The sequence below is a fragment of the Antrostomus carolinensis genome, unplaced genomic scaffold (genome assembly GCF_000700745.2).
Source record: "Antrostomus carolinensis isolate BGI_N321 unplaced genomic scaffold, ASM70074v2 scaffold2058, whole genome shotgun sequence".
NCBI lineage: Eukaryota > Metazoa > Chordata > Aves > Caprimulgiformes > Caprimulgidae > Antrostomus > Antrostomus carolinensis.
The window spans coordinates 15,552-38,051 of record NW_010332075.1 but is presented as its reverse complement, the minus strand read 5'-3'; the positions used below and the strand labels follow the sequence as shown (position 1 = coordinate 38,051).

At 40.4% G+C, this 22,500-nt stretch overlaps 1 protein-coding gene across 1 annotated transcript in view; it reads left to right on the top strand.

The window, feature by feature from the left end:
• LOC104529141 (SLIT-ROBO Rho GTPase-activating protein 1) overlaps positions 1–22,500 on the top strand; it is a gene marked incomplete at its 5' end in the record, with an annotated part of 49,405 nt that overhangs the window by 16,287 nt on the left and 10,618 nt on the right. The window contains 7 exons of the mRNA XM_029086314.1: positions 2,416–2,449; positions 5,595–5,655; positions 5,819–5,896; positions 7,418–7,552; positions 18,752–18,857; positions 20,779–21,003; positions 21,678–21,757. Coding sequence (XP_028942147.1) covers positions 2,416–2,449; positions 5,595–5,655; positions 5,819–5,896; positions 7,418–7,552; positions 18,752–18,857; positions 20,779–21,003; positions 21,678–21,757 — 719 coding nt within the window. The remainder of the gene's footprint in view (positions 1–2,415; positions 2,450–5,594; positions 5,656–5,818; positions 5,897–7,417; positions 7,553–18,751; positions 18,858–20,778; positions 21,004–21,677; positions 21,758–22,500) is intronic.

The window sequence follows — 22,500 nt, the reverse complement described above, 5'->3', positions numbered from 1 at the left end:
CCAGCCCAGCTTTCCTGGTCCCACTCTTCCCTTCCCTTTCCATGCAACACATCGTTCTCGATGCCTTCTCTTTCCCCTCTTTGCTTCTTGGACAGGAATGGCCTTGCCCTCATCTTTGAATTTAAAAAAAAACATAATTAAAAAAAAAAAAAGTCTTGCTAAGCTAAGAAGTTTGGATCCAACTCTGGCTCTGCCTTTACTGGACCACTTGGTTTTGTATAATTTCTTTTGCCTGGCCCCCATATTCCTGGGGACGTCTCTACAGACTTCAGACCTGCCTTTCTCCCATCATTCCATGATCCAATTTAGCTACAAAAAGCTGGACTTAGTCACTTCTTTCCTTATACAACCCCAATTGAAAAGTGGTAACAAATTAGAGCATTCTTCCCAGTTGCTGTTAATTTTGAGACCTGTGTCTTTAACTATAACTCTGCCCCTAGATGATACCAAGAATGCATGGTAGTCAGCAAACATATCTAATGAGGAAAACGTTCTATCTTGACTCTGAAGCAGCTGACTCACCAGGCTCACATCATCCTAAATTCCCTCCTCTGTAAGCAGCTAAAAGAAGGTGATGGATTTAGGCAATGATTTTACCTAAGTAAAGTGGGGGAACAGCTTGAAACCATCCTACCTATTGTCTTCTCACAGCTGGTCACTTAGAGAAAGAAACTCTGAGGGAGTAGGGCTTGCTTCTCCTTTCCTCAGCACCCGTTCCCTGCTCTGGCTAGGACCTGCCTATTGCCCCAAGGTTCAGTTAAGTTTCCAGATTATAAAACATGAGAATGGAAATGTTCTTCAAGGTCAAAGTTAAATTGTAGAAGGGAAGACAATCTCCTTAAAGATGAGTTTAAGATAGCAGGTAGTACCCAAACAGACCAAAGTCCCACCACTTAATGTTCTATGCATTTTTGTTCCTCACTGTTTCCCCCAAAACATTTGATTTTTTGCTATTTGCTGAAAAACCCATAGAAACATTTGACTGCTTATGCAGGGGAACTAGAGAAACTGTTGGCATGCAGAGTGCCCTGACATTCACAAAATAAATTGTGACCTAGAGAACAATATTTATTTCCTGTAATCTCTTTCAGTTGTAGTCATCACATGTGTAACATACTAGGTAAACATTTTGCAGACCAAAATTTTGTGTGTTCTTCCTTTTCTTTTTTTGCTTTATGCTGCTTTTGTTTATTTGCTTAAATTTGGTTATATTCTTTTAATTCCTTTAGCTAATTTGCAAGGTGTTTCTTTTCCTGTGTGAAAATGTTGATGATTGGATGTGGAAGGCTAAAGCTGTTTAACCTTCCTGGCTCTAGTAGAAAATGCAGACAGTTTGGTTTTGAAGCATCTTAGGAGTGTGCTGAGCAGCTTTAATTTGCATTTGAAGCTTCTCCAGCATGAAGCAACTTTTCTGCTTGATAAGAGGTGCTTTGAGTGGTCTGTGTTCTGCCGCGGCTGGCAGGATGAATTCCAGTGGTTGCTGCACATTTCATGCATGACCGCAACAAAAAAGGCCATTCCAATTGTGCAGTGTTTGGAATAAATGTGTATGGTAAAACTGCAAAGCAGGGATTCATAAAGAATGTCAATATTTATGGATAAGTAATGCATTTTTAATGGGGGAGTTCTCCACTCTTTAATCACTGTTACACTTAAATTTGATGGAAAGTCTTTATTTGATAAGTACTGTGTTTATTTCTCCCTTTACAATGTTCTCTTGTTTTGCTATCAGCTTACAGACATTTCATTTTATTGTGTGACTTAATTCTACCTTGCTCAGTAATCATATTCCCTTCCCTTAGGCCTCCAAATCTTCCCCCTAAGCCCCAGAAACACAGGAAGCCCAGACCCCAATCACAGTATAGTGCTAAGTTGTTTAATGGTGATTTGGAGTCATTCATCAAGGTACTGGCACCAGCCACGCGGTTGGCTGATCTCAACACTTCTTACAATAATGGTCACCGCCTCGCGTGAGCTGAGGCAGATCATTATGTTTAAGTCTGTCCTGGGGCTCTTTTCTTTCCCGGTTGATCAATATAATACTTCCTGAAGTCAGAGGGGAAGGGAGGGATTCATTTCTCACATCAGCCTTCCTACAATTTTGTTAATCTAGTAGGGATAGTATTGGCAGCCTGGTTTTATTAGGAAACTTAGCATCACATAGAGGATAGAATGTAGTGGTGCATCCCACAACTTAGCACAATTTCCTGCTTGCCATTTTTGTTACATTCAGTATTCAAAGTCTGTGGAGAAGCAGTATTACCCTGGGTTTGATATCCAGTTGTTGATTTCCTGTGACTTTAGGAATTTATTATATTGTGTGAAATTGTGATCACCACTATTCTGGATCTTGTATCTTTGCTGTATTTACTATCTTCTTCTTTCTCATACTTTTATTTCTAATAATGCTTCTAGCCGAGGCCGAAGGAACTCTCACACGAGACATCAGGTATAGTTCTGGTGACAAGAGAACCATTTCTGCCTCGCTCTCGGGTTGCATTCATGCCTGGCTCAAAATTAGTTCTTTCAAAGACCTGGAGGGAGAAGTTTGCATTAAGAAATGAGTGTACAAGTACAGCAGGCAAAAGTGAACCAGAGCACAACTCTGGAGTAATTGCAGTCTTAAATGATGAATTTTTTCATTATTCATTAAGAAGCACTTGGCCATCACAGTCAATTAGTGCCTCTGGACACTAGCTAAAGAGCTAAAGGAAAGAAATCTTAAAAAAAATATGTAGTTATACATTTATAAATGCAGTGAATGAAATTCCTGATTTTGTTAACTGGGTTTGAATGTTACTGGGATTTTTTTTTTCTTCCTGCACAACATAGCTAGCAGCAAATATTTTGAACAACAAATTCTGTGATTCTGTGGCACCATACCAGTTTAACTGTCTTTGAACAGAGTTTTCAGCCACCTTCAGTACAACTATAGGGGAAATTATTGCTGTGCAGGTGGTGCTGTGAGGATGCAAAGACTTTCAGGAAATCATCACATAATGCAAGAGATTAATATCATAAGCAGTTTTTCCTCAAGGATGAAAGTAAGCAAAGAAGCAGAAACTCCCATCGCAAAAAAAACCTGGATCAGAGAAGCATAGAAGAGAATTGGGAGAAATGACACCCCATAATTTTCCCTCGCAGAGAAGAGGGTTATGCTACATGGCAATGTGAATGACAGGGCTTACTTACAAGTGGAGAGTCTGCATAGTTTGTCTTTTGAAATGAAAGAGGAAAAGAAAGCTGGGAGCCTTGTGACAGATTTGCCAGTGTGGGAGCTAACCTAGGAATGCATCCCTGCCCAAAAACCATGTCATTCCTGGTAGGGATGAGTCATTTTGACAGGCTCAAAAGGATTACAGCTAGTGAAATACAGTATCACACCAACTTGCTTTTCGTTAGGTTTGCATCATCAGAAATGCTAATTAGTCCCAAACATACATTCACTGACTGCACACGCCAGATTAAATTCACAGCAGAGGTAGGGTCACTGTTCTTGACATTTCAGCCAACACAGATGGTTACTTCAAATTATTTTCCTGACATTAGATCCAAGATCCAAAGCTGTTAGTTTAGATTATTTTGGGGAATTACTTGACTACAAAGTTGTGCATGGTTCTAAACATATTCTCCAAAACCAGATATGAGAGTTTTTGGGGGGGTTTTTTGTGATTTCTTATTGCAAACGGTATCTTTTCCAAGGCTTTACATTCTTTGCATGAACCAGTGTACTAACAGGAGAGACGGGTGCATGTCGTGCATGTTTTCTAATACTCTGCTTTTTTGGAGAGCCAGGGTGCTCGGTGTTGGTGAAGATGACAGTATTCCTGGTTTTAGCAACTGACCTGTTCCATGGAGGTTTTTTTAATTCAGCTGTTGCTGTATCATGACACAACTCAAACAGAGCGTGCTCATCCAGACATTATTGGTTCTTGGCTAGCCCGTCTTTGCTAGGTTTTAAATTAAAAGACGAACAAGCCACTATTTAAATAGCATAATTAGCAGTACAGTCTTTTGTAAGCACCACTAAAACAACACAGAGCACACAGAAAATCAGGGGTTAGGTTACCTCAGGAAGTGCATTGTTTTATTGCTTCTCTGTGTGTTATTTTTCAAACTTTTTTTAGTAATTGACTTTTCTTCTACTTGGGCTTAATTCATAAACTTCCCATTAGTGTAATTTAGCATGAAAATGAAGGACTAGTTTGTAAAAGGAAATGTGTATTCTGAGTTACAGGGTGCTTTTGAATTCGTGATTTTGCAATACAGACTGGTTTTATATTAAACTTTGAAATGAATTAGTCAATTCTCTGAACACTTAGATGCTTGAAATTCATTTGGAAAACAAAATTATAGTTTCCAAGACAAGAATTTCAAAGGTACCTATTATTTACGAAACAGCGTTATTTCCAGCATAAGCACCAAGTTTTCTAAATAATTTTTAATCATGTGATTTGTGTCTTTAATAGATATTTGATGACTTGTAGTTCTTAATGTTCTTGGGGTAAAACATCCAATTTTTAAAGTGCCAAAACACACAGACAAAGGACTGTGATGGTTCTTTTGGAAAGTCAGCAGTTTAAAAGAAAAAAAGAAGATAGTCATCTTCTCCCCCTACCATTATGAGCATTTTTTCTCCTTTATTAAAACACCTCTACTTAACTGAAGATGTAGCTGTAGACCTGCTGCTGTATCATGTCTGAGACCAGGAGCTTTGATTCGTGAGCTCTGCCAGTTGCAGGTGGGGGAGGTGTAGGGTAGGACCTCCCTTTCCCAATGCCTTGTGCCTACGGAAGAGGCAGCTGAACCATGTGCTCTGCTCAGCTCAAAGTGGCTGCAGTTCACCACCCAGGGTATTGCCAGCTAGTTAGTGCAGCCTGAAACAGTGTGCCAGGCCATCATCTGCTCTGTGTTAGGACATGCAAATCAGCAGAGCTCATAGGAGTGCTCTCAGGTCAGGAGAGACAAACCTGGTACCCCATGCAATGTCATTGAATGGTTCTTCTCCAAGAAATTTTCTGATAGTCCAGCAGGTCCAGAAGAGGCCTTGTCAACTGAGATCAAATTTTTTTACCAAAAACCAAAAAAAAACCCAGCCCGCCTCCTCAAGGAATTAGCTCCTGTGTAATTAGGTCTATGTAGGATTTTCTCCACCAGGAAAAGAAAGGTAAGTTAAATGGATGCAGAGAGATCATCTTTATCATTAATTATTATTCTTAATAATAAACTTTTTAAAAGGCAAGTCACTGCTTTAACTCATTTTGCTTCAAAAACCTAAAACACGTGCATGACCTTAGATGCCACATACAGTGTTAGCCAGATACAGTGGCAGAGGTAGAGAATGAATTCTGAATTTCCTGATTAAATTATTTGAATGAAGAACCATCATCTTTTCTCTTCACCTGTTCCTTTCCCTCCCTCCCTAAATGGGAAGAGAACTCTGATAGAGATTAGATGTTTCCTTATGTGTTTTTTTGCCAATACTATATGTCCATCTGGATTGACCAAGAAAATGCATTTTCTCATTCAGTCCAGAGTAGGGAGGTTTACTCTTTCTGGTCTGCAGTTCCCTCTTTCTGCTCTTATTTTTCCAGGATTCAGGACAAGTCATTCCACTCATCGTGGAAAGCTGTATCAGATTTATCAATTTATATGGTAAGCTTGAAACATGCTATGTCATTTCATTATTGCCCTGACTTCTTTGTGTATCTTTTGCATAACGCATTTACCACCACAGCTTTTTTTTAAAAAAGTAGAGATTAAAAGTGTTTCAAAAACTAGATTAATTTCCCACCACTGTCTCCCATCTTTGCTGCAGGTCTTCAGCATCAGGGAATTTTTAGAGTGTCTGGTTCCCAGGTGGAAGTCAATGATATTAAAAATTCATTTGAGAGAGGTAATTGCATTTTCATTTATTCAAGCACCTTAATATCTAACATCTAAAAATCTTTTAAATTCTAATTACTTTCTTGGCTGTTTAAGCAGTTTGTGTGCACCGTGTGCACTTTGTGTACTGCACCTAAAACTTTGCACCATCTTATGCTTAAAGATGATGTATAATAATGACATGTACATGTTTTTCCCCTGTTATGTTCTAGGAGCATGAGGTTGCTTTTCATTTTGTTTAGGCAAGGCATATGACTCTTGAATCAACTGTCAACTTTAGCCTTTTGTTAATGATAAACTGTGAATAATAGTTTGTCTATATTTTATTTTAAAGATCCTCAGAAAGGAAAGATTATGGTTTTTAATTAGATTCAAGAGACTACTTAATGCAATTTGAGAACCCTGCTACTCGATCTTCTGGAATACAAGTGCTCAACTTTCTGGTCCCTCTGCCAAAGTGGCATCGTGATCAATAACAATACAGGTTGCGAAAGAGTTGTTCCATTTTCAGCCACTGTTTTCATTCCCGAAGGAAACTTCAGCCCCAGAGGACGATACCAGGAAGTGAAAACAGCTTTTTAAACGTGAATGGCTTGCAACGCCTAGCTTGTGATTGCTCTGCTATGGGAGCCACAATCCAGCAATCCCCTAATTGTGTTAAAACAATAGTAGTTAAAATTGCTTTTAAATCTTACATTCTCTTTTCTTGGGTTTTAGAAGCTGTTTTTTTAATTTGCAGGAAAACCTTTTGCAGATCATCTGCTAATGAGAAAACCCTTGAAGCAATAAGTCCTGTGACTAAAAGCATGAAATATGCACAGGTTTTTTTTCCCCAAGATTAGTTACATATCTTGTTAAACCTGATTTTGTCTTTAACAAGATATATGAAGCAGCTGTTTTTACATGCTAAGTGAAGCCACATCCTCCTATTCTCCACCTTTTAAATCTGCCTCCTTGCTAACTGCTTCTCCTAGGAAGTATTAGTCTGGAAGGTAGACACATTTTAAAGTGTTTCAAAATAAAGATTAAATCTTTAAAATTACCCATAGTTTGGTCACGGCCTTTGGGGTTTCAAGTCCCATACAGTATTTTCACAAAATGGTTACACATATTCCTGAAGGGTTTAGTTTTTCAGAATGAAGACAGATTTCCAATTCAAAGAGTTATCTGACTAGATTTGCTTTATGTAAGCTCCCATAGTCTGAGAAACCCTATTCAATTAAGAACATTTGGCTTTTTTATTTCACTAACTGTAAATCATAACATGTCCATAAATACCCAGTTGGAAGTTCAGGACCTAAGAGATCAATAGGTTATGTAATTTAAAGGAAGCTTTATTTAGGCTTCTGTTTTTAGTTTAATCATAGCCTAGGATTTCTAAATCAGTGTTTATTATCTTACTTGAATGCTTGCATTGCCACCTCCCACACACTAAAAACAAAAAACCTCCAAAATGTCACTCACTTATAAAAATATTGCACGCAAGAATGCTCCTGCATGTGTGTTTCATTCACTTTATTTACTTTTTAAGGTGAAAATCCTTTGGCAGATGACCAAAGTAACCATGACATTAACTCAGTTGCTGGAGTACTGAAGCTCTATTTCCGAGGGCTGGAAAATCCTGTCTTTCCTAAGGAAAGATTTAATGATCTTATTTCTTGTATCAGTAAGTAGAAATCTCTATTTCTTTCTCAATAGAATTTTACTTTTCATATATACAGTAGTGGCCTGAAAAAAGAGCTACTTCACAGATTTTTCTGAGACAATTTGTTTGCCATCTGTAACAGTCTGGGTCAGTTATTAGTCATACTTGCAGCTGTGGTTGTTCCCTTTTTCCAATGGGAGTAATGTACAGTACAACTCTTTGTTTAATAGGACAGGAAGAATATCTTTTGATATACAGAGATAGATAAATTTAAACACGTTATTATTTTCCTCTGTGCACTGGGGCAGACAGGAGGGTATGAGGTCATGACTGCGCAAACAGAGTACATTACTTTCCACGAAGGTTTTCATGCCCCAGAGCTTGGGGTCAGTGCTGGTGGATAAGTAACCAACTGCTCGATGTTGTGTGGTTCTAGACCTTTGCTATGCTCAGCTTAAAACCTCCTGCAGAAGGTTTTTCCTGCAGGAAAACCTTTCAGTGCAGGAATGGAGGGGAGCAGCTGAGTGTTGTCTGCAGAAGAGCCCAGTCTGCCTTCCAACACACAAGCATGACCAGGCTGTAATGGGATACCTTGGAGGAACACTGCATGGGTCTGTGCACTGCTGGTGTTTTTAGCTGGGCACAGAGAGGTTGTAATAATTTAGGAAGTTCTCAGTGGATGAGTGAATTGCTCTGGCATGCACAAAACAGCTTCCAGTTCACAGATCCCTGCAGATGTTGAGGAGGTGTGAGGCCAAGCCAACCATCAGTAGACTTACTGTTCCCTGTGCAGATGGGAGAGGTTCACCAACCTCTCAGAGCATCACTGTCTGAGAGGGATCCAGTTCAGTTATCCCCCTAGAAGTTGTCAGAGGTGCTAGCTTTGTGGAAGAATTTCCTCCTTTCAGCCCTTCCTTTGTAACTTGCCTGCTTCAGCCAAGTGGAGAAAGGGGCAGTTTCACAGGTAATGAGGGCCAGTCCTTTGGGATATTAATTAGGGCAGACTCTCTCCAGTGTTATTTTGGCAAAGGGGTCTCAGCCCAGCAGTCAGGACGACAGATAGATGTGTGCACAGTCCTGGGCCTGCCATCAGATGGGGTTTTCTGCTCCCTGCTGGGGGAACCCAGCGTGTGTGGTTTCCTTCCCACATACGGAGGACTGTAGTAATTCAGCCTGGAGGTCACAAATACGTGGATCACTGTGACCAGGTCTGTGTCCAGTATTTTGTGTTTTGTTTTTTTGCGGGGATTTCTGCAGCTGTTGCTGTTTACAGACTTGGTGGTACTGAGGAGTCCTGAAGGACCTCAAAACCGCAGTTTAACAGTCTAATCCCTGATGCTGAGGAGGGCATTGTCTCTTTAGGAAGCATGTTCTTGGTTCTGTCTGAGATCAGCTTTAGCTAACTGCGGTACCACAGCCCAGAAAATGTCTACCAGTCATAGAAATTGGATCTAAAAAGAGATCATTTTGACTGAGTGATTTTCTGCGTGACAGGGATGATGGAACTTTACCTAATAATCCTGCACTGATTTCCATAACTTCTGGCTGTCTACTGGAATATTTATTTATTTAATAGCTTTATTTGACAGAAAACCTACCACATTCTTGGATGAGCTGTTCAAATGATTAATCACTTTCATCATTAAATATTTGTACCAGATTTCCTTTTCAAAATTTCTGCTGTCAGATTCTGCCTATTGGATCTCTTTATGACTTTATTATTTTGACTTAGCATTAAGAAAAACAGAAATAGTTGTTCTTGTATGTGGAGATGGCATTGCACTCTGTTGTGTTGAAGAGTTTTAAATAGAATTGTAAAATACCGAGAACGAGTATTTGGTTTACAGAGATTATACAAATGAGCGCTTAGGAGAGGCAAAAATATTTGCCCAAAACAGCCTTTTAAATGTCTTCCTATAAGAGAAACCTGGATTATTTCAAAGAGTTGCCGTTCGCCATTGAAGCTTCTGAAGGCAGGATGGGGTATTTGGAAAGAGGGGCAGAAGTTCAATGGACTGAATATGTGTACATGACACCTCTGCAGGTGGGAGAGATTCACCAACCTCTCAGAGCATCACTGTCTGAGAGGGATCCAGTTCAGTTATTCCAAAATGGTCTTCTGTTATTAACAACTTCAAGGAAAATAGCAATAAATACTCAGTCCCTAGCATTAGGCCTTGATTGCCTTAGAAGATGTACAACTATTGCATGTTGAAGGTAGGCAGCGGATTATTTTCTTTCAAAAGAGTTGACAACCTTTTTTTTTAAGTAATAGTATCATCAAGCAGAGCTGAAATCAGTAACAACTAATAGCCTGCAGGAAAGTCACTGCTCTTCCAAGCCACATTTTTAAATGGGACGGTTATTGGGAAAGATGTTTTGCCATCTGATCCTGGTTTAGACTGGCTGTTCTCTGAGGCTGTCATAAATCTGGATTGTCATCTCTACAACAGCTTGACAAAATGAGGTGTAATAATTGAGTGGTTCTGATAGGTTTTACTTCTGCTATTGCTGTTATAGAAGAAAGCAGAGGATTTTCTTCCTAATAATGTGTTGTAAGAGTCCCAGATCTGTTTCTGGCAGGTGTTGGAGGAAGCCAAGGGGAGAATTATTTTGTTGTTTGTTTTGCCTTCCACAAGGTTATCTTTTGGGACACTCTGAAATGATGTGTCAATGCCTTCCTTCAGCAGAGGGAGGAGAGGTAAGTTTCATACATGGCAGGACAAAAGGGGTTTTCTCTTTGAGCACAATGGAGTGGGTTTAGTTTGTGTTGTCGGAGTGAGGGTGTTGAATGTGATGTGAGTAGAGAGAGCAACTTCCTTGTGCCTTGCACCCACAGCCAGCCTCAGAACCACACACTGGGAACGGTATGTCTGCGTCTTCTGATCATCGGAGAAGCCTGAGGTGGATTGTTTTTACAGCTGTGTACCTAGACTCTGCACTTCATTAAGTGGCCCACTACTTCCAGGGAATAAGATGTTGGGTTATTTTAAAAAGCAACAAACATTTCAGAATATACTACCTGTCACAGCTTAGCCTAAATACTACCTTTGTGGTTCGTACTATCCAAAAGTGTCTCAAAGACCCTTTCTATTGCCATCTTTTAGTCTTAATGCTTTGTGTACCTTGCAGTAAGGAATACGCTCTAGGCAAGATTTTTCTCCCACTTCAGATTTTGAACCTGTCATAGTTATATTAAGATTTTTTTCTGTGCTCATGGAGCTTCACATAATAAGTATGTTGTCTTCATGTTAACAGGAGCAGGGCCAGACTCCCTTTCCTCTGTGAGAACACATTACAGTAACTTCTTTAGATCACTGTTGATACATTAAGTCCAGAAAGCTCTCAAATTTTTAATTAAGAAGGTTTAAATACTCTCAATTCATATTGCATTCACTATCTGATAAATGGTAAGGAAAAAATAAATATTGAGTTTGTTTTCAAATAGTTTTTTTCAAGATAAATGTCAGTGTGGTTTTTTTAATCCTTGCCAGAAATTGTTGTAAAAAGTGGGAGGGAGAAAGCAAATTCATAAAATTAACGTTCACGTAAAACTGCAAAAGGGCAGAATGTCACACATTTTATATGGAAATGTAATGTTGCCAGTGAAAAAACCCTTGAAACTGAAGTACTTATTTATGGATGTCAAGCATAATTGAGGCTACAGCTGCAAAATGAACCCTTCCTCAGTACGGCCACTGAGGAATTCCTTTGCATTTATGCATGTATTTCAAAATGAAATAGAGCATTGTGATTTAATGCTTTCCCTTTTGCAAATACAGTGGAACAGTGCAAATTACTGTGACTTTTAGGGCAATTTGTATTAATTCGACTCATGAGAACAATGTTAATCTGTTTGGGTTTAGGAACTGGTTTAGATAAAATTTGGGCCAAATTATGACTTCTGCACAATCATGAAAGGTGGGACAGAATGTAAAGAATCCTTGTGATCATGGGCCATAATTCTGTATTCTCAGCAAAACGAGTGGCAACGAGCAGCACTCAGCAATCCAGAGGGTAAAATAAGGTGCAAGGGAAGAGAGCAGAGTCGCACTGTACTGCTTTTCTGCCCCTTTGTAGAAACAGGTTGGGCCAAACACAAGCGAAATATTTGTAACAGGAATTGCTTGTAGGCAGAGGGTGCTGGAGCTGTGTGGAGGGCTGGGCCATAATTCACCTTGACTGCTAGGGAGCTGCAGTTCCTCTCCTGGTGTGAGTTCTTATACATGTGTATCACTTACGTAGCTGTGCAGTGCAGCATTAGACACATCCTAGCTACCCAGACAGCTTAGCTTCTGCTCAGGTCATTATAATTCTTTGTTTCCTCTCCCTTGCCTTAAATTTTATATACTAAGATGCTGGGATGAATTAAAACTTACATCTTTTTTCCTTCTGATTTTCATAATTTTAATCCCTTGCTGCCAGCAGTGTCCATTTGCCTAAAGGCATAAATGTTATCGAAGGAAATTATTTTTTTTGTTTTTCCAGACTATTGCACATTACTTAAAAAGTGGAAAACTATATTGTGAATTGTCAGCTCTTCCTGAAAAAGTTTCAACAAAATGACAGCAACTGTTTCCTTCCCTAACTGACAGTGGATACCGTTGTGTTTGTCCTCCACTAATGTGTTCTTGAATAGATCTGAAAGAGCTGTAGAGTGGCACTGCTGAGTTAGTATATACATATCTTTGAGTTGGGTTGGACCCATCTACCAAAGTGGAAAGAAGCACAAATTGTTAACTTGAGCACTAATCCATATTCATGTAGTTTACTTGTCAGCTGCAAATTTACCATAAAAATTACACCTACAAGTGTAACTCAATCCCATTTGACATTCAGCGAGTGTGTAAAATATGCGCTAGGCATTCACTCTGTTACCAGTAGGCACCACTCCAAGTGGAAGTAGCGAGTGACCCCTACACACAGATACCACATTGGATTTTATCCTTCAAAACAGTCATCCTAAAGGAGAGAGAGAGAGAGAGAGCTTACATTATCATTGTTTGTATTCTTCTTCCTCCTTTGTACTACCCTTGCCTGTGAAATATGCTTAGCTTGCACAGCACTGGCTTCTCAGTGTATTACAATTCATTCATTGCTGACACAAGGTTTCTCCTTCCACATGTTCTGATCAATAATATCTTCCCTTTGCAAAACGTTTGCATTTCTTCTGTTAACTTCTGATATTGGCCCATGGAAACTGCCTGTTAACAGAGGGTGGTAGAACAGACACAGTCCAGAACTCATGTTTCTGAGCTCTGACTGCTCCCAGGCTGAATCTTCTCCTCGTTGGATAACCGTGTCTCACCACCAGTGCAGGAGAGATCCTGTGTAGAACCATGACCAGGAAACATACAGTGCTTTTGTAGCATTTTTAACTAAACCAGCGTAATAAAGGCATGTAGCTTTCTGGTAGGCCCAAAATATTTTGGACCCGCCAGCAACTGCTCTCTTGCAAAAGTATTTTCTTCTCCTTCACCAAAGCACTGCATTTATATGTTTGAATATTTATTGCCTTTTACATGCTCCACTATTTCAGGATTATGGCTTAATTAAACTTCAATTTACACTTTCTTAATGTTATTTAGGATTAATGTATCACTGTTATAATTTAGTTTTGTTTTATTTGTATTTAGGGACTTATGTTCCAACAAACTTATCTTTTCCAACCAAAACAATGCTATGATCCTGTGTTCCTATGATTCTATGTTAGTAATTGTGTTTTCTCCCCTCTCGGGTTTCCTTTACTCTTCTGAGGCAGATTGTTCACTTTTGATCTGTTTCACTTTAGAGTTTGGCTTTGCAAAAACCTCACTGTGAGTCACTAGGTGGTTAAAATGTGTTATTTCTCATGGAAGAGAACAGTGGGCATTCACTGATTCTGGCTGTCTCTGCAGTAAGCAAAGGTGACACTGCTGCTCCAGAGCACATACAGTGTTCTGGGATGATTACAGAATTGTAGAATCATTTTGGTTGGAAAAGACCTTTAAGATCATCAAGTCCAACCATAAACCTAAAGCTGCCAAGTCCACCTGTAAACCACGACCCTAAGCACCACATCTACACCTCTTTAAAATACCTCCAGGGATGTTGACTCCACCACTTCCCTGGGCAGCCTGTTCCAATGCTTGACAACCCTTTCAGTGAAGAGTTTTTTCCTAATATCCAACCTAAACCTCCCCTGGGGCAACTTGAGGCCGTTTCCTCTTTTCCTATTGCTTTTTACTTGGGAGAAGAGAACGACACTCACCTTGCTACAACCTCTTTTCAGGTAGCTGTAGAGAGTGAGAAGGTCTCCCCTCAGCCTCCTTTTCTCCAGGCTAAACAACCCCAGTTCCCTCAGCCGCTCCTCATAAGACTTGTGCTCTAGACCCTTCATCAGCTTTGTTGCTCTTCTCTGGACACACTCCAGCATCTCAATGTCCTTCTTGTAGTGAGGGGCCCAAATCTGAACACAGCACTCGAGGTGCCGCCTCACCAGTGCCCAGTACAGGAGGACGATCACTTCCCCACTCCTGCTGGCCACACTATTTCTGGTACAGGCCAGGATGTTCTTGGCGTTCTTGGCCACCTGGGCACACTGCTGGCTCATGTTCAGCCGGCTGTTGATAAACACCCCCAGGTCCTTTTCTGTTGGGCAGCTTTCCAGCCACTCCTCCCCAAGCCTGTGGTGTTGCATGGGGTTGTTGTGACCCAAGTGCAGGACCCAGCACTTGGCCTTGTTGAATCTCATACAGTTGGCCTCTGCCCATCAAATCCAGCCTGTCCAGGTCCCTCTGGGATTCCTTCAGAACCTCTAGGATTTATGCCTGTCTCATGCTACTGAGAACTGGTCCTTGGCCCATAGTTGACAAAGAAGCAGCTAGCTTATTAAGTATTTCTTTCATTTGTGCAATGACGTTAGTCGCAGCTGGATTCATTCATCCAGTTCAAGGACATGGAGTGTTTGCAGATGATGTCTGTGGGAAATCAATAAATAAATCTTTTCCAAGAGCAAGGCAAGATTGTACCTAAACAGATTTTCTTGTGGAGGTTGTGAACTGCCTCTTTGGAGGATTTTATAAACAAATTGGACAGGTGTCTCTCAGAGGTGATTAAGGTGAAATCAAAGGGTGAGACTATAGGCTTAAATGATCCCTGAAGAATGCTCCGAGCTCTCAGTTTTTCATTTTTTGTAGTAACTGGTGGAGGTTCCTTAGATCCCAAACACTTCTGATGCTTAGATGTCTTGATAATTTTATGAATATGCAGAAAACCAAGCTCCTTATATTATTAGGATGCTTTACTCCGTTATTGTCTGATAAAAATACATTAATAGTTCTGGGTACAGGTGCCAGACTCTTCCACAGAGTCATGAAACCCTAGAAGCTGGCCTCTTCCCCTTCTCTTGTTTCACCCCACAAATGCCTCCTGTGCTGTGGGCTGCACTGTAGCTCCACTTGGACAGGAGCAGTGTTCCCATGCCAAACAACTTCTCATCTGTCTGGCAGGAAACTTTCCTGCTCATGGGTCAGACCAGAACTCCAAAAGTTTTGCTCTGCTCTGAGAACTAGGAACTAGAAAGTAATAATCATTTCCATTTGTGGTATCTACCTGATGGTAGTCTTTATTTGTGGTTGATATTCATGTGTCCTTCACACAGATCTCTCTTCCCTCCCTCCCTCACTCCACAGTAAGAAAAAACACATTAGTTTTCCGTGTACTTGGCCTTGCCAGGGGCTTGTCCTGTTGTTTGTGTTTGGGAATGTGAGTCTCATCCTATCATTAGAGTAATGAACCAGTTTTCAAATCCGCTGATTTCTATTTCTGCATGGCAGCTAATTGCATTATTAGGACAAGTCATGTAATATCAGCACTTCAGTTTTCTTAGCTGAGAAATGGCTAATACCTCACTGGGCAGCGAGGTAGGGCTAATTACACTTCTTGAAAATCAGAGTAATGAAGAGAGGGTCTCCAACAGAAGTGCTGTGAGACACAACCGGCTTTCTGCAGTATTGGGATTGCCAGTGGTTTCCCACAGCAACCAGCTTGTAGCCTGGGTGGCCGTTCTGTCCTGAGTCTCTCTTCAGCAAATCCAGTGGAGGTAAAGCAATGTTTTCTCTTCCCTCTGTGTAGGAAGCAGCAAATTCTTTCTGCCTGGATGCAGAAAGATCACTCTGTGCATTCCTTCTTTCCTGTGTACTCAAATGCTCACACACTGCATAAACACAAGCAACTATGAAATTTGGCTCCTCAGTTAAAAGCCGCACAAAAATACATAACATGTTACCTGTCTCCTTTAAACCAAATCAGTGCTGAGAAAGAAAAACAAGCCTTTTGAAATAACATGGAAAGCACACAGATTTACCACTTAGCAGTAGTTTGGATTTTCAGTAAAGGGGCTTTTATGGAAACTGGAACTGAGTTACCAGGAAGGTATTGGAAATGCACACACCTTGTTCCAGCATGTATAGTTTGTCACTGCTTCAGTATAGAGGTGACTTGCTAGTACTTAGTACTGATCATGCTTCTATTAAGGCAGCTGGGATAGCTCAACGCGCGACCATACAGCCGAGCTCTCTGTACTTACTCTGCCATGTCCATGCTGCCTACTGGGACCAATTCTGGCTCATGCATCCTGTGAACCATGTCTAGGAACTGCTTGGAAGAATTGTAGTTGGCACAGACCACAAGAAAATTGCAGAGTATGATAACTACTGTGTGGTAGCTGCCTGTGTTCAAGACTGTGCCCCATCCTGGTTTAGCTCCCTCCAGATGCACACTGCTGGAAGGAGCTGCTGGATCTGCCTGGAAGCCCAGCCAGTGTATTTCTCAGGTCTGATTTGAGTTCAGCGATGACTGAACCTGGGCCAGGGCCAGTCTCCAGAACTGGCTGGAAGAGGCAGGTCTGCAGCATAAGGCATTAGCCAGGAAAGGCTTTAATGCAGAAGGCAGGTCCTGGTCCTGTGTCACAACTTCCCTCCAGCTTCCCACATGCAGCACTCAGGGCAGAAAGACTGGGGAGGAGCTGTGCCACTGCACCGCACAGCAGTGCTGCTGAGGCAGGAGTGTTGAAAGACATAACCAAAGTGCCTTTGGACCTTCCTCTCTCAGTCCCACTCCATAGAAAATCCACCTGTGCATGCGCACACAGGCTCAAAACCACCCAGACCTGCAACTCTGTGTACAGAGACTCATAGACAGCCTTGTCAGGGGGAAGATGGCTGAGCTGGAGACTCACAAGACACCACCAGCTGTAACAGCAGCTGCTTTTGTTGGAAGATTGGGGACTGAAGATACGATCAGGCTCCTTCCACTTAGTTTTGGAGAGTTGCTTAGTTTAGGCAGGTGGAGAAAGGCCTTGCACTAAAACTAGTGGCTGTGGGCTGTGCAGAACAGCAGTGTGGCACTACAGTGCAGAAGTGAGGGTACATAGCATTGGCATCTCCAAGATGTGGTATGCACTGGAAAGGGAGAAGAGAATTGCAATTGCTCTGCAGATCCTTGCTGTGCAAGTGGCTCCTAGGCTTAGCACATCCCTGCCATGAGCTCTGGTTCTTTACCAGTAACCAGGAATACTTCTTGATATGTGCAGTCCAAGTTTAACAGAAACATAAAAATTAAATTTCAAGTCCCATACTCCAACAGAGAAAGTGTAATGTCTTGAACTGATTTTCAGCTAGAGTTTGGGTCCAGTGTGACTCATTGGGTTATAAATTATGCAACTTGTCAGCAGTCCTTTTCCCCACCAGCTCTGTGGCAGTCAGTGGCATCTCACCAGGGACACCATTCCAGCCTTCAGCTGCTCTGCTAGAGAATAGGATTTTACCTCCTGTAGGAGTTTCGCTTTGCTGCTCCTGCAGTAAATACCACAATCCAAATGGGCTTCCTTCGTGCTGATGGTGGGCTGTTCTTCTGCAGGAAGGAGCCAAGCTTCAGCCCATCCCAAAACCTTCTTTTCCCCAGCACACTAAAGGTGCTGAGCCTGTGGGATCTCCTGTAAATGCAGGTGTGGGAACAGATTTTCCCCTTTAGTTTACAACACTGGCACTTCCTAATGAAGTACAGCACTTATGTGTGGTAAACAGAAGTCTCACTGCCGATGTGCTCAGCTTATGCTTAGTTCTTGGTACCAAAATACTAATTAATAGACACCAGTTGTTCTTCTAAGAAACATAAATCAACACATATTTTACATCTACAAATAAATGCTGATTGGTAGAAACAGCCATACCAAAGAACACAAATAAACACCAGGAACTCTGTTTTTATGTCAGTAATTACTTTAAATGTGTGCTGTTGAATATAACATTTTGTGGTACAAATGGCTTTTCAACTATTGAAATCAGCTCCTGTTTCTCATTTCCAAATTTTTTAATATCCATTTCAGTGCCACTGGACAGTATTTCTCATGTAGTCTCCTAAGATTTCCCCTAGATGTTGTTAATTGCAGCATCCCTTCTTGGCTGATGTAAAAAACATTACTGAAATTTTAGGTTGTTTCTAACAGTGTCATTTTCAAAGAAAACACATTGGGTAAAAAAATGTGATATTTCTCATTTTGGAAAACAATATATAATTTCATTCCATTACTCCCCCCCTTGGAGCCACATAATGTTTCTGAGCAACATAGAAAGTAATGCATCCTTATAAGACATTAGGAACTGATACTTTGATTAAGCTGACCTTGTTTTGTGTGCTTCAGAAGAATTTTGGTGGACTGCTATAAAATCATTTGGGAAAATACCTGTGATTTTTGTATTTCTTGCTTACACACTGTAAAACATAAAGCCTTTCTCCTACTCTGCCATTAAGAGAGTTATAGCTGGACACTTGACTAAGAAAATTCATTAGAGAAGCTCGGTGATCAGAATATTGTGTCTGATATGAACATTCAAATAAAGAGAATGAATCTGTATTTGAAACTGATGGCAAACATCTCTCCTTGGTGTCTTGGATTTATGTACTGAAATTGTGGTTTTGTGAGCTGTCCAGCTCAGCAGTGTCATGGGCTTTGACTTAGGCAGGTTTGTGATGCCTTATATTTAAAGATGTTAGTGTGTTGGTTTTACTGAGAGGGAGAAGGACTTTTAGATCTTACTTTTCTAATAGGCAAAAATGAGAAGATATTGGCTAGAGACATGTTATGGTAAAGAATTGGAGTAAATTGAGTAGACTGGCTGAATGCTATTTTAGACCATCATATGAACGAGAACTTAAAATACTTTCTTCTGTTTGCAGGAATAGACAATCTCTATGAGAGGGCTCTTCACATCCGCAAACTCCTCCTTACTTTGCCCAGGTCGGTCCTTATAGTGATGAGATACCTCTTCGCCTTCCTCAATCAGTAAGTGCTTTATCATTCCCCAAGGTACTGTATCTTTATCTGCCTTCCTCTGCTGGTTTTGAAGTTCTTTGGGTTTATTCGTACTCTTATATACAATTTACATTTAAGCTCCATTCAACACAAAATATGATCTTCTAAATGGCAATGAAAATATGAATGAAAACACCAGTTTTCATTCATATTAAACTTATGTTTGTCCAAAACTGAGCAAGGTTGTAATAAGACAGATTGAAGTGTTGTCTGAAATGGGGAGTGCAGGCTACAGCATTAAAGCCAATAACAAAATAAGCTGATGAGAAAGATAACAAATACAAACTGTAATTACATTAAAAATAATTTACGAAATTTATAAGAATTTTTTTTTTTTCCTTATCTCAAGCTGATTTTAATCTCCTGACAGGAAAAATAAACAGTATGTTCAGGCAGCACAAGCAAGCTACCTATGTGATACTAGGCACTGCCAGGGTGAGACTTTGTTGCTGCTTCTACTTTCTGGTAATAGGGCTACCAGTATAGAGAACATACTTCCCCTGTGTATGCTTTCATATAAAGTGGCGTGGTTCTCACATTGCAAAACACAGGCAGCTGCTGCAAGGAGGTTTGTGTGATAAAGGGAAAGTGGTGTTCTGTCTTCATCGTTCCAGAAAAACTTCTTCATTTGCAAAGAGAAAATGAAAGTCAGGTTGGGCAATTGCACTGTGTTTCTCCCTCCAGTCCTTCATAGCCCTGTCTGGTTTTGCTGACCCCAGTATTTTCACTGCAAATTTTGCTTCTTGTATACTTTGACCTGATTCTAGTTTTTCTCTTTCTGCTGCCATATTGTCTGTTTCCTGTTATATCTGTTTTCATGTTGCCCTTTTCCTCTTTTTTTTTCTAAATTTTCCCTCTGCTGATTCATATTATCTTTGTGACCTTCCCCATTTCATCCATCCTGTCTGTTCCTATAGAAACAGGGTCTTTGCAGCCAGGTTATGTGTTTGTGCCTGTATTCACAGCTGTTCCTGTTTCCTTTCTTCTAGTAATTTCTGAGCCACTTTCAAGCAGTATTTAAAAGAGAGACAGAGATCTGAAGTTTTATGAAAATAACCATTAATTGAAAAGATTAATTCATCCCTCTATAGGGACACTTTGTAAATATCTCATAGGCTTATATCCCAGCTTCTCCTCTATTTAGACATACAAATCAGATAGAGTTATATGAGGTTGTACTTGTTACGTGGCCAGGTTAGCTACATCTGTGCTCTCCACAGGAATGCAATTCATAAAGCAGGCTAAATCTCATATACCTCCACACTGCTCCTGGTGCATCCACAGGAAAAACACTCCCATAGTCTGGAAAGGAAACCTTGCAAAATTGGTTAATAAGAACAATCAAAGTCTTTTGTTGGTTGCTTCCAAAATGAAACCCCTGTGGGAGTTTTTGGGCATTTAAGGTTTTTAGGTTGTATGGTAAAAACAGAAACCTGAGCCTTTGCAAGATCCAGGAGCTTCGCTACCTCCAGAAAACAATCCAGTCTGCCTAAGTTGTATAGCCGGTTGATGGGAGAGATGCATCAGGGTCTGATGAGAAATGATAAGCGCGATCCACTTTGGATCCAGTCCACTTGGGCCTCCAAGGATAAGCACTGATGAGATGGAAGCAGTAGCAGTTGATGCATTTTACATTAGCCCATTGAATCAGTGTACACTAAACACAATAGTGTAGGAACACATACATCTGCATACATCTATGTACTATAAACTCACTTTATAATGTTCATAGCCTATTGAAGAAGTCCTCTTTTTTTGTTTGTTGCTTTATGTGGGATTAAGTGTCAGGGAGAACAGGAAATTGTGATGGAAAATAAAGTTTCTCTAGTTTTCGGAATGAAGTTACTCACAGTGGAAAAGTCAATTTTTCGTGATTTTTCTGTTCTAACAGCCTTTCACAGTACAGTGATGAAAACATGATGGATCCATACAACCTGGCTATTTGTTTTGGGCCAACCCTGATGCCTGTTCCAGACATACAAGACCAAGTGTCTTGTCAGGCACATGTGAATGAGATAATCAAAACTATCATTATCCATCATGAGGCTATTTTTCCAGATGCTAAAGAACTTGACGGCCCAGTGTATGAAAAATGCATGGCTGGAGACGACTACTGGTAAGTCAGAATACTACTCTTCTATCTCCTTAACAAAATCATTAGACTGGTTGTCTGGATAACTCCTGCAATATGGAATTACTTTTGCACATAGTGGAAGCATGAAGATAAATAAGAGCATTTAGGTTCACATAGGAATGCATTAGCCATAAAAAACATGAAGCAAAGGCAATTACAATGAGGTTCCTTACAACATTTTGTGGAGGAAGCTACCCCTGTGTCCAGCCAGGTGCAGCCAGAATTCCAGGTGTGCTATGCAGAGCATGCATCCAGAAACTGGCTTTATGTCTGTGAACCGTCTTAACAAATTTCAGCTTATGATGCCTTCTCCCTGCTCCTTTCCTCTTTTAGTACCACACGCACCCTTTTCATAAATGGAAGGATTCAAAGGTTCTGGGAACATCTTAATAACTGAAGATGTTGTTTGAAGGAGATGTGTATTGTCTATAGGTATATTCAGTAATTGTATATTCGTAGCATGTTGCACAAAACTTTGTAACATTAGAAGAATAACTTTAAATAATCTCATGGGGGTGGCATGTTTTCTGTATGTGTGGAAGACATCTTTTACCCCCAGTGGACTGGGGAAGAAAGGGCCTGGGGTTTAATGCCCACTGAAGCATCATTTTCATGCTGTGGTTTCTCTCTCTGCTCGACCTTTTGTTTCCCTTCAGTGACAGCCCATACAGCGAACATGGTACATTAGAGGAAGTGGACCAGGATGCTAGCACAGAGCCCCACACCAGTGAAGACGGTATGTCTAGTACATTACTGGGCCTTTGACAGGAATAAGTTTTACAGGTGTTTCACGCAGGAGACCTTCTTCCTTTCCTAATTGTGTCTTACTTGAAGGAAGAGGATTTCAGTCCTGGTGGTCTGTAGCAAAGCCAGCTTCTTTAATCTCTGTTTGTGTGCTTTTTCACTCTGATTCATCTGTTTGACCAGCTGTTTCCGTGTTCTCTCCTGATTCGTTCAGTCACAGGAAGGGCAAGAGAGAAACTATTTCAGTCAGCACATATTATTTTCTGATATAATGTTACATTTTTAGTGACACTGTCTTTTGTCTGCAAAAGCTAAACTTATCAGAAGTATGTCTTTAAATATTTCAAGTACAGGATCAAGTGGGCTCTATTTTGATATGAATTTAAAAATTGTTCCATCTAAAGGTTTTATAACTACTGAAAAATATGTGTGTACAGAATCCAAAGTGAAAAAAGTTCAGAAGTTTCACTTTCCCCAAAGTCTTTAACTTTTTCACTTCCCCAAAGTGAAACTTATGAACAATAGTAATTTGCTATAAATATGAATCACATATACTCTGACAGTTCCAGGTACGATAGGTATCCATGAAAAATTTGGTGCATCTCTGTGAGATAAATTCTTTTTAGCCAGGTTTCCTAAAGGTGTATTTGACTGTGAAGTATTTCAGTTGGACCATCCTTTAGATGTCCCTCTGAGTAACTTCTGCCCAGTTTCAAGCAAATGTAACAAAGGGAA